Source organism: Tupaia chinensis, unplaced genomic scaffold, assembly GCF_000334495.1.
Source record: "Tupaia chinensis unplaced genomic scaffold, TupChi_1.0 Scaffold000077_1, whole genome shotgun sequence".
Classification (NCBI taxonomy): Eukaryota; Metazoa; Chordata; class Mammalia; order Scandentia; family Tupaiidae; genus Tupaia; species Tupaia belangeri.
In genome coordinates, this window is record NW_006159538.1 from 4255688 (window position 1) to 4267329 (window position 11642).

At 52.3% G+C, this 11642-nt stretch overlaps 1 protein-coding gene across 1 annotated transcript in view; it reads right to left on the bottom strand.

The window, feature by feature from the left end:
* Positions 1-447: 447 nt before the first annotated feature.
* SPON1 (spondin 1) overlaps positions 448-11642 on the bottom strand; it is a 304441-nt gene continuing 293246 nt past the window's right edge. Inside the window, exons 11-16 of the mRNA XM_027768691.1 lie at positions 11452-11634; positions 7581-7751; positions 6666-6833; positions 5724-5888; positions 3435-3698; positions 448-1155 (exon numbers count right to left, since the gene is read on the bottom strand). Of these exons, the coding sequence (XP_027624492.1) occupies positions 992-1155; positions 3435-3698; positions 5724-5888; positions 6666-6833; positions 7581-7751; positions 11452-11634 (1115 nt within the window). The 3' untranslated portion in view covers positions 448-991. The remainder of the gene's footprint in view (positions 1156-3434; positions 3699-5723; positions 5889-6665; positions 6834-7580; positions 7752-11451; positions 11635-11642) is intronic.

Consider the following 11642-nt stretch of genomic DNA (forward strand, 5'->3'; position numbering starts at 1 on the left):
CAGGCTAGGTGTTCTGTCTCTCATGGGCTCTGAAACATAACTGTTATAAAAAAGTATTTGTGTTGAAGGAATGACTTTGGGAGTGAAGAGGTGCCTGGGTAGAGTTAGGGCAATGTTTATGTAACTAAAATGTTTTCTTGTGAGAGACGAAAACCTTGGACGCTGAACTTTAGAGGCCAGAAGACCCCCTTGGCCTTGGTTCCAGTAAGTAGGATCTAGTACCAAAGGGTTTATAAGGTTGGCTTCGCAAGGGAATTGTGGCAAAAAAAAAAAAACAAAAACAAAAAAAACACCCCAAGACCAAAACAAAACAACAAAAACAAGGGAAAGATGCTTTCTGTACTTAGTACTCTATCTCAGGTGGAAGGCTGTTACTTTCCATTTAAGTAAAGCGGTCATCTTTCTTTCTGACATGGGGTGAAATAAATGCATTCAGAACTCGTCAGAGGAAGAAGAAAAGCCACCTGACAACAGCACTTCTCCTTACGTGCTTTTCTCCCAGAATTGCTGAGAGACCCGGAGTTCCACTGAATGAAAAGAGAGGGCAGACAGCTGTTTCCCCAGCGAGAACAAGCAGAGATGAGAAGGAGGGGAATCTTTCTCTTCATCTGCTGAGCACTGCTTCCTACCTGCTGCACCCCGGGACCCTGGAGCCCAGGCACAGAGTCCTCGTCATGTGGAGGAGGCCGGGGTCTGTCCTGTCCTCTCTGCCCCAGAGGGGCACGTTTCAGTTTAGGACAAGGTGACGGACACTACTCACACGTGCAGGAAGAAGGCTGGCTGAGGATGAGGGGGCCTCGCTCAGCCTATACCCACCAAGAAGAATCCAGAAAGGATGTCCCTGGCATCCACAAGACTACTGGGTGAACCACACTGCAAAAATGAAAACTAGGGTACACAATTTAAATTGTCTTAAACAAACAAGTATACACACAGTCCAGCCATTGGTGACTCAAATCTAGAGTGCAGCCCTGGGGAGTCTGACCCCTTGCTAACAAGGGTGCACGTTGCATGCTCTGATCTCCTTCTTGTCTTTGCAGCTGGTAAACTGGGAGCTTTTGAACCTCTTCTTTACAGTCATGTAGCGTTCTTGAATCCCGCCTCCGCACAGTTTTGTGCATTCCGACCAGGCCGTCCAAGGGCGCATCCTACAGCCTGAAAGCATGAGAATGCCTGGTTAGGCCGGCAGATAGCGGGGACAAAACAGGAATGCAGAACTCTAGTAGAGCTGTCAAATGTAGTCATCTGGGCTTCTCTGCTGTTCGTAGTGGTTTGTTTAGTTACGGCTTAGGGCCCGTTTAGGATGAGTACCTCTTATGTGATAGATGGCAAAACTACGGCCATTAATGCTTTCCAGCTCTTCCCATCAAGGGGCAGAGTCTGTTTCTCCACATCTTGAATCTGGGTTTGACTATGTGGCTTGCTTTGATCAAAGGAAAATGAACAGAAAACACGGCTTGACAAAAGCTACTAGGATCCTTTCCACTACCATCTAAGCAAGCCTGGCTAGTAAGAAGAGAACGAAACCATGTAGAGAGAGGCCCCAGAAATGCAGGTGAGACTGGTCTGGCCCTTCCAGCCCAAGCTGAACTACCATTGGATAGTAGCCACACGAATGAGCCCCGTTAGACCTCAGGATTGTCCCGCTAAGACAGCCCAAGTCTCTGATCCATCGATTCATGCTGATACGTGATTGCTTAAAAAACTCCACTTCAGAGTGGCTTGTTGGACACCAACCATCCAAGGAATGCTAGACCAATTTCTCTTATGCCTTATTCCCCAAGTACTTAGCCTCCCAAATACTGAGTAGCTGAAATGTACTTTTTGTTTTCTCGTTCAGCATTTTGCCTTTCTCAGAACTTGCCTGGCACATGGTTGGCCTTCATGAATGCTTGCTGACTGGCTGGCTGAGTAACCTGGGACCAGAAACCGTCAGGTAGCCCCTGAAAACCCTCTCCATTTCTCTTACCATCTTAGACGGAGGCGGAACATCTTCAGTGAGAGAGAAGAAAAGACTAATTCGAGCTGTACCTTTAACAACCAGGAACTCCGTATGCCCATTCACCTTCATCTTTACATGGGTGCCTTCCTCACCACGCAAGTCATCTGTCGACCCGAGCCCAAGACTTAACCACAGACCGTCCCAACTCATTGTTTGAGCTGTTTAGTGATGCTTTTGCTCTCTTGGCTTGGGTTAGCAATGAGCCCATGAAGGGACTTTTACATTTATTTTTAACTCCTTTAAGTTATGCTTGAGTAGGGAGCACACAGTATTCCTCCTGGGCTATACACAAAACTTCATACTGGCCTGTTTTTGCCACTTTCAAACCACCCCAGTGATTTGTTCAAGTCAGTCCTAAAAGCCTTCGCCTACAGAATTCAGTCCCAAATCCTCAGGGGGCAGCTGGCCTGCCTCTGCAGCCTGTTTCTCTGCCTGCCCCCCCCCCCTCCTCCTGGTACTCTATCCCATCTGCATCCCATGTTTTGCTTGGGCCCAAGCTCTTTGGGATCTGCATCTCTAGTTACTGGTCCTGTGGCCTGGGATGCACTTTCTAGCTGGCAGACCCCTGCAGGTTCTTCCCCGATGCCAGTCAGTGTTAGATGCCCTCCTGGCTCCCTGGGCACTTCGCTCTTTGTTCCTGTAGAGCGTTTATCAGTTATTTGGCAGCTCGACCCATATTATTTGGGGCAGTAAAACTCCAGGCTGACATGCTGCTGGTGCTAGACCGTGTGGTTAACCTTGCAGAAATAAATCGTGAAGCCACAGGTCTGGAGTGTCATGTCTGAGCCATACCCTTGAAGTGGAGGATGACTTGTTTTGGGAGGCCCTTGGGCCTAATGATTGAGACTCCTTTGACACGCTCATGTCATTGCCCCCGTTTTGTGAATAGTTACCATGTCATCACTGACAGCCGATTTTGTATGTGTGAGTGGAAAGGAAGGAATGACTCAATTCCTAAAGGCTCTTTGCTTGAGAATGTATTTTTGGCAGGTAATTATGCTATCTAAAGGTGACCCCCCCCCCAGTTTATAAATTATGCTTGCTTAATAGTTTGGGGGAAAAAATCTCCTATCTAAAGAACCAAAAGGCAGACTCCAGAAAATGCAGTCATCTTTCCACCATTCTTGTTTGTAAAGAGATTTTTGCTATAGGGAATGTGCACTTGCCAGAGAGACAAATCAAATCACCCTCAGGAGGATGGCCCTACCACAGTCCCTTCTCCATTCTCCTCTTGGGATCTTGCACACACATGCTCCTGGCATGAGTTTTCTGTCCAGGGCTCGAACCACTGTCACCTACATTAGAGTCCAGCGATATAGCCATTGTGCCATCTGCTGCTCCCCACGACTCCATTTTAGAGCAACCCACGACTGAGCCCAGGCAGACCCCATCCAGTCTTGGAGACAAGCCCCGTCCCACATCCGGGGCATACCTGGGAACTGCTCCCCATCAGACTCCTCCCTCAGCTGCTCGCCCCTCCGGCTCTCCCGCGCCTCCCTCCAGCGCAGCTTCTGGATGGACGGGTTCCGGAGGCACTTCCGGAGGCGGCACTTTTTTCGCTGCACAGTCTCTGGGCAGGGAGCACCGCCAAACTGAGGCTCCATTTGGATCATGCGAGTGCGAATCATGTGGCCTTTCCCGCACGACTTGTTGCATTCGGACCACTGGGACCACTCGGTGAGCTCACAGTCAATAGCTGGCGAGACACAGATGGGGCCATGAGTGTATCTCGGGTCCGAGACGAGATACGGCACTCACGCTCTCCTTGGAGATCGCAGCAAGCCTGTGAGGAATGCAGGTTCTGTGCTCTTATTTTACAGAAGAAACTGAGGTTTCAAGAGGTGGACTGACTTCTAGCCTATGTGGTTGGTAAGTAGAGGCAGGGTTGGTGCCAGGTTAATCTCTGACTCCAAGCTTTGGGGACTTTTTGTTTTTGTCTTAGGTGCATGTGCTTACTGGAGAGAGACAGAGACAGTGAGAGGGAAAATGAGAAATCACCCTCCTCCCCAGGGGGGATGGCCACACTGCAATCCCTTCTCCATGTTCCTCTCTGGGTTTTGGACACACACGCACATGCTCCCAGTGTGATTTGCAAGCCACCAGATCCAGGACTCGAACCACAGTCACCCATGTGGAAGTCTGGCACCCTAACCACCATGCCACCTGCTGGCCCCTGGGGGACTTTTAAAATGTGTTGAGCCTCCTGCCCGGCTCCATGAGCGCCTTGGAGGTTGTCAAATCGACCCAGATTTTCTCAGGGAAGGCACAGCTAACTGGTGGCAATTTTGAAAGCAAAAGCCAACAGGCTCCTGCTCCTGTGCGACTCCTTTGGAGAGAACAAGTCAAAACAAGCTGGACAAACCCCCCTGGCCCAATGCCAAGGTCAGCGTGACTTCACAGACCCGGGCAGCTTTTCTTGTTCTCGGCACCATCCTGTGTCCTATACAGGGCTGTCTGCAAGAAAAACACGGGAGCCGGAAACTGGACCTTCAGAAGAGGAGCTACCACAGTACGAGATCCAGCACTTCGACTAAGCCAGCGTCTCTCCAATGTGAGGGGAACTGACCCCTCGTCTGATTCTGAGGGTGTGTCCTAGGGAGACAGTGATTCCAAACTCTCCACTGGCCTTGTCAGGCCAGGGCCAGGCTGAATCTAGGAACTTTGTGGTCAATAGTTTCACACCTTTTTCCCCTCTGTGGGAGTACAGGCAGCTTTCTTATCTGTCAAATAGCATCATGTTTTGGGTTTTTTCCCTCATTAATTTGTGAGGATTAAACCAGATAATGCCCTAGCCCAGTAAGTGCTCCATAAATATTTCCTTTCCTGTCCTTCAGTGGACCCTGCAGATAAATGAAGACTTGTTTACATTAGAAGCTCCCAGTCTGGTCAGCCGGGTGAAGTGTGGCTCGATTTTCATTAGGTGGTCCATGTCACTCTGACCGCATCCTATACTTGCCAGGCCCCCAGCTCACACCTGTGTCAGTTACTCGGTTTAATCCCCAGCATCCTAGGAGGTCTACCCCACAGTGTCACAGATGAGGAAACTGAGGCCCTAGGAGATAGTAATCTGGGGAAGGTTTCACACCCAGAGGGGCAGCGCCGGGATCTGACGAGGCGGGCAGCCCGAGTGCGTGTTTGGGTCATGGCAAATGTACCTGCCGTTTCACCCCCTAACGGAGCAGCCCTCTTGGAGGGTTAACCGAAAAACGCTCTGCTCTGAGCCAAAGCCCGAATGATACAGCTGACCGCTGAGGTTTGGGAGGCGATGGGTGGGCAGTGAGCCTCTGAGAACGTGCTTGTTTTCCCACAGCCTGCAGGGGTCACTGGCTTCCTGTCCAGTGTCTGGTCATGGGTAAATACAGTGGTCACAGGGAGAGGGAGAAAGGAACTGAAAAGCTTGGAAAATCCATGGGTCAGACAAGCTCGTAACTGGAGCGCTGGGGGCAGGGGGGAAGAACGAAGGTTTCCTGAGCCTTGTCTTCACGTCTCCCACTTAGACGTCACAGGGATCGCAGTGTGTGTTTTGGAGATGGTAGTGGGGTGCCCGTTTTATTAATGAGATTGAAGAGTTAGGGACAGAAACCCAAACCCATACTCTGCAGCGAGTGGTATCACTCCAGGATCAAACCGTGTTAACACAAGGTGGGGCTGTTTCTGGGCTGCCTAGACTCAGGAGGATAGACGGAGAGAAGGGGTGGCTCCTGGGAGCCCCGGGACTTACGGCACTCGGGCAGCATGCACTTCTCCACCTGCTCCAGCTCCTCGTTACAGTCTCCCAGTTCTGCCAGAGACTTGAGCATCCGCTGGCGGGTCCGCATGCCCTTCCCACAGGTCACACTGCAGTCGCTCCACTCGGACCACGGGGACAGCAAGCATGGGATGGTGTCTAGGTCAAAAGCCAGGTTTCAGACACCCCTGAGCACAGGCGCCTATGACTTTCTTTGGTCTTGGCCTACAGTGCCAGCCACCCTGGTCCCTGGAGCACCGTGGAATTGGCCCATGGGTTCAACTGAGTGAACTTGAGGGCCGGAAGTGGCTCAGCAGCCTGCTGCCCTTCAGCGTCTCCCCTGCCCTGCTGGTGGTCATGACTCGACATCAGGTGAAGCTCGAGATGCCACTGAGGGTCGGAGGAGGGACGAAGTATCCTGGCCCCCCAAGGATCGTGCACTGAAGGAGAGGCTCAGTGCTGCCTTTCTGACTTGCTGGTCCTGACAGCTCTGGATCGTGCCCGTGTACACCCGTGTACACCCGTGTACTGATGTGCTGGTCATATGTGCTCGCACACAGAGACGAGTGACCCCGCTGTATCAGCCAGACCAGCCCGATGTAGAACAGGACTGGACTGGGCCCCGGGACTGCTGTCCTGCCTAGGTGTATGCTCTCCCTGCTACTCCGAGAAGGCACTTCTATAAAACAGCTGCAAGTGAATTCTAGCCGCCAGAGGCCTCCAGGGCATTGTGGGAATGGTCCGCACAGGAGGCCCCAAGGCCTGGTCGGGGTCCACAGGCCTGTGGCTCTCACCTTGCTCCTGGAGGGCTCTGCAAGAACAAGGCCATGCCTTCCTCTGTGCTTGTCCAGAGTGGGGCTTAGATGAGGTAGCGCTGGGTGCTCTGGTTCTCCACGCCTGCCGGTCCCTCCCTGAGCCCACCCTGCACCCACTCACGGCACTCGGGCATCATGCACTTCTCCGCCTGCGACGTCTCGGCCTTGCACATGGAGCCGTCCGCGGGGTTCATCTTGACCATGCGGTGCCGCTTCTTCATGCCCATCCCGCAGGTGGCGCTGCACTCATCCCACTCGCCCCACTCGGTCATCAGGCAGCTGCTGGGAGCTGGGGGTTGGGGGTTAGGGGTGTCGGAACGCGCCCACAGCCTCAGGAGGCGCTCGCGCCCGCCCGGCCCACCGGCACGCCACTCACAGCACTCCTCGTTGACCGTGCACTTCTCCGTCTCCTCCGTGGGCAGCGTGCACACGGAGCCGTCCTCCGGGAACTGCTTCACGTACCTCTCCCGGGACCGCATGCCCATGCCGCAGGAGATGCTGCAGGGCGACCAGGTGATCCACTCGGACATGGTGCAGGTGGAGCCCTCTGCAAGACACCGGGGGGAGTTGTCCCTGGAGACCCAGGCCTGGCGGCAGGAACCAGCGGGCATTCAAGGGGTCTTGGGCAGTTCAGGAGAGAGGCGAGTGTGAAAAGTCTAAAACTTTAAAATGGAATTGGTCTCTAAGAGGAAAAACTCTTTTCCAGGTGCATGGGACACTTAGGATACTTCTCATCCTGGCAAAATACATGTGAGGGATGCTTGGACGGATAGAATGTGTATTTGTATGTATACAGACACATGTATGGTGTAAGATACAATCTGCTCATAATTCACGATAAATCATACTCCATACGGTCTAAACAGTATCATACTTCAGTTCATTGAATAAAACTAAGAATTCTTTCCTTCAGGCCAGCAGGTGACATAGTGGTTACATCCAGAACTCCCACATGGCCAACTGTGGTTCAAGTCCTGGATCCCGTGGCTTAAAAATCACACCAGGCACTTGCCCGGCCCACCGGCACGCCACTCACAGCACTCCTCGTTGACCGTGCACTTCTCCGTCTCCTCCGTGGGCAGCGTGCACACGGAGCCGTCCTCCGGGAACTGCTTCACGTACCTCTCCCGGGACCGCATGCCCATGCCGCAGGAGATGCTGCAGGGCGACCAGGTGATCCACTCGGACATGGTGCAGGTGGAGCCCTCTGCAAGACACCGGGGGGAGTTGTCCCTGGAGACCCAGGCCTGGCGGCAGGAACCAGCGGGCATTCAAGGGGTCTTGGGCAGTTCAGGAGAGAGGCGAGTGTGAAAAGTCTAAAACTTTAAAATGGAATTGGTCTCTAAGAGGAAAAACTCTTTTCCAGGTGCATGGGACACTTAGGATACTTCTCATCCTGGCAAAATACATGTGAGGGATGCTTGGACGGATAGAATGTGTATTTGTATGTATACAGACACATGTATGGTGTAAGATACAATCTGCTCATAATTCACGATAAATCATACTCCATACGGTCTAAACAGTATCATACTTCAGTTCATTGAATAAAACTAAGAATTCTTTCCTTCAGGCCAGCAGGTGACATAGTGGTTACATCCAGAACTCCCACATGGCCAACTGTGGTTCAAGTCCTGGATCCCGTGGCTTAAAAATCACACCAGGCACTTGTGCATGCATGCCCAAGATCCCAGCAGGAGAATAGAGAAGGGATTGCTGCATGGCCGACCCCCTGGGGAGTGATTTCTCACTTTCCCTCTCACTGTGTCTATCTTCAGTGAGTGCAGGCACCCTAAGGCCAAAAGCTCTTAAAAGAAAAGGAAAAAAAAATGTTTTTTCTTCAGTCATGGACTGTATTTTAGGTGCTCGGCCACCGTGGGTGCTCTAGACAGCATGGCTGGAGAAATTTCCACCATCACAAAATACTTCTGCTGGACAGCACCGGGAGAAATGATATCTAAGATACCCATAAACCCTTTTGCTCAGAGGAGGCTGCCACTTCATTATCTAAAACCACCATTACCCAGCCCAGAGAAACAGCTGCAGGAGTAAGCAGATACAGTGTGAATGGTGTTGGGACATAGGCTGGCTTGTACTCAAGAGCAGGGCCCCGGTGTCCGTGTGCCCTGTGAGGTTGATGACAGGGAAGAGAATGACCCAGCTGCTAATGGGAAGCAGAGTCAGGTGGGGAAGGGAGGGAATGTCCCTGTGTCCCAGGAGAGAGAGGCACCGGAAGGAGGGGGACAGTGATGTCAGAGCCTTCTGTGTGGGTCTTGAGGGCCATGTGTAGCTTTGCTCCCCCAGTAGGTGTTAGTGAAGAACATCATTGTGTACGAGAAAACCCAGGGGGCTGGTGGGAAGATAATTGAACCTTGCAGCACAGCTGTTGCTGTTCCGGGGAAAACAGAGGTGTGTGTGCACCTGCGTAGTTCTAAAAAAGGAAAATGAAGTCATCCACCCCTCCACTCATTCCTGTCGACGAAGATTTACTGGGTGCTCAGTGGTGTGCTCTGAGGTTACAAAGATGTGTCCGATGGGACTCTTGTCCTACTTCACAGAGAACAAAAAACACACAACCTGATGATACTATCATTTCAGGTGTTGAAAGTAGGACGACAGAGGTAAGCCCAGGGACTCGGGGAGCACAGAGGAGGGGATCCTGCTGCTTCCTAGAGTTCTGGGGAAGACTTCATACAGAAGGACACATCTAGTTGCTTTATTTGCTAGAGGGTTCATGTGCTTGTGGTGAGCTCGTGCGTTCGTGGAGGGACAGAGGACAGAGAGAGAGAGAAAGTGAGAAATCATCCCCCTAGGAAATGGCCACACCATAATCCCTTCTCTTTCATTCTCCCCTTGTGATTTTGGGCAGGCAGGCACACGCACTCAATGTGATTTTTCAAGCCGCCTGTTCCAGGACTCATACCACAGAGTCGGCCATGGGAAATCAGCTGCCTTAACCTCCTTGCCACCTGCTAGCCCCTAAGTGCATTTTCACTGGATAAAGGGTATTTTCTTTTAAGGTGAAGGGGCCAGCTCATGCAAATATCCTGTGTACATATGTGCCCATGATCTGGGGCTGGCTGAAGCTGGGGCCGGATTATGGCAATGAGACCCCGTCGGGGTTTCTCTCTTTCTTTCATGGAAGAACGAAAGAAATAAGTTTAAAAAAATCCCTTCAGCATGTCCAAATGGGTCTTTGCTTTCTCCAAATTATTATGTGCAGAGGGCAACTTAATGTGGGTGTAAGAAAACTCTATAGCGGGACCAGTAGTTAGCATAATGGCTATGTCGCTGGACTCCCATGTAGTCGACCATGATTCGCGTCCCGGACCCGGTGGCTTAAAACTCACACTAGGTGTGTGTGTGTGTCTGTGCCCAAGATCCCAAGAGAAGAATGGAGGAGAAGGGATTGCGGCGTGGCCATCCCCCCTGGGGGGTGATTTCTCACTTTCTGTATCTCTGTCTCTCTTTGTCTGGCGAGCGCACGTGCCCTATAGCAAAAAACCTCTCAAAAAAAAAAAAAAGAAAAAAAAGAAAACTCTATAGCTCTGGGTGGGTTTTGTTTGTTTGTTTTTAAAGAAATTTTTGCTATAGGGCACGTACACTCACTGGAGAAACAGACAGAGAGACAGAAAGTGAGAAATCAGCGCCCATGAAGGGTGGCCATGCCACAACCCCTTCTCCATTCTCCTCTCAGGATCTTGGCGCACGCACACGCGCCTGGCGTGAGTTTTAAGCCTCCAGGTACAGGACATGAACTGCAGCTGACTACGTGGGAGTCCAGCAACATAACCATTACGCCATCTGCTGGTCCTGGTGGGGTCATTTTTAGGGTGCCTGGGGCCCAGGCCCAAGAAACAAGCACAGCCCAGCATGGCTCAGAGCTGTCTTTACTACCTGGGAGCTGCCTGATGTGGTTTGAGGGAGGGCTCTTTGTGGAGGGAGGTCCGACCTCAGCTCACACTGCGGGCTTAGGTGGGAGGACTCCCCAGGCCCAGCCCCAGGAAAGAGCCTTTAACACTGACAGGCCATCCTAACTTCCCCTGCCTGGTTATAGGACTGACTGGGCTTATAGGACTGCTCTGGGAGAGCACAGCTGGGGGAGGTGTTTAAGACTGCGTCCTGGGAAGGGTCAGAGAGGGAACAACACACAGTGGGCGAGCTCTCTTTGGTTCCCTGCAGCTTGCAAGTGGTCTTCTTCCTTCAGACGCCAGCCCAGCCCTGTCTCCCGTTGCATCCCTGCACTCATCGCAAGATTAGAGCCAGCACTTAGATCTGTTCAGGCAGGCGGAGTCCTGCCCGGGAAGACAGCCCGCTGACCTTCGCAGGGCAATCAGCATAGTGCAGTTTTGCAGCTTCGGCATCGTGACATAGGTATTGAAGCTCATCGTTCAAGCCTGACCTTGGAGCAGTTGCAAATCCAGAGACTGAGAATTTCTGCGATCAACTGGGACGGCCCTGACACGAAGAAGTGAGTGCTCCGGCTCAGGCCGGGGGGAGCACAGACCAGGGGCCATGAGTGACAGGATGAGGGCAGTGGATCCAGAGTCTATCCTGGCCAGCCCACTCACCAGCTCTTTATAAAGAGGCCAGAGTCACACCCTGGAAGCAGGGTACCAGTCATCTGTATGTCGTGTAAGACACACCCATTTGTTTGTGCATCAGTATTTGAGTGTATTCTGTTCCACGGACAGGGAGGGCTGGGGTGCTCAGTGAATTACAAGGATTCTTTCAGTGTTCTGTGTGCAGAGCCCTGAAAACCTTGTTGTAGATGGGGTCACCCCACTAACAACAGTGGGGTCCTGCTGCCTACCACAAGGGAGGCACCTGAGCAGGTGTGAGGCTGTGTTGTCAGGTAGACCCTCCCTTCCTGACTCGCCCCTCCCTGGTCCGGGTTGTCCCCTTACCTTCGTCACTGCAGCCGGGGCCCATGCAGGGCTGGAAGTCCTGGGTGTCAGGGCAGGGGACACTGAGGTCCAGCTGTGCCTTCAGCATGCGCTGTCGCATCCTCTTGCCTTTGTCGCAGGTGGAGGAGCTGCAGGCGGACCACGGGGACCAGTTGGAGTAGATGCAGGTTTCGGGGGTGTCATCTGGAAAG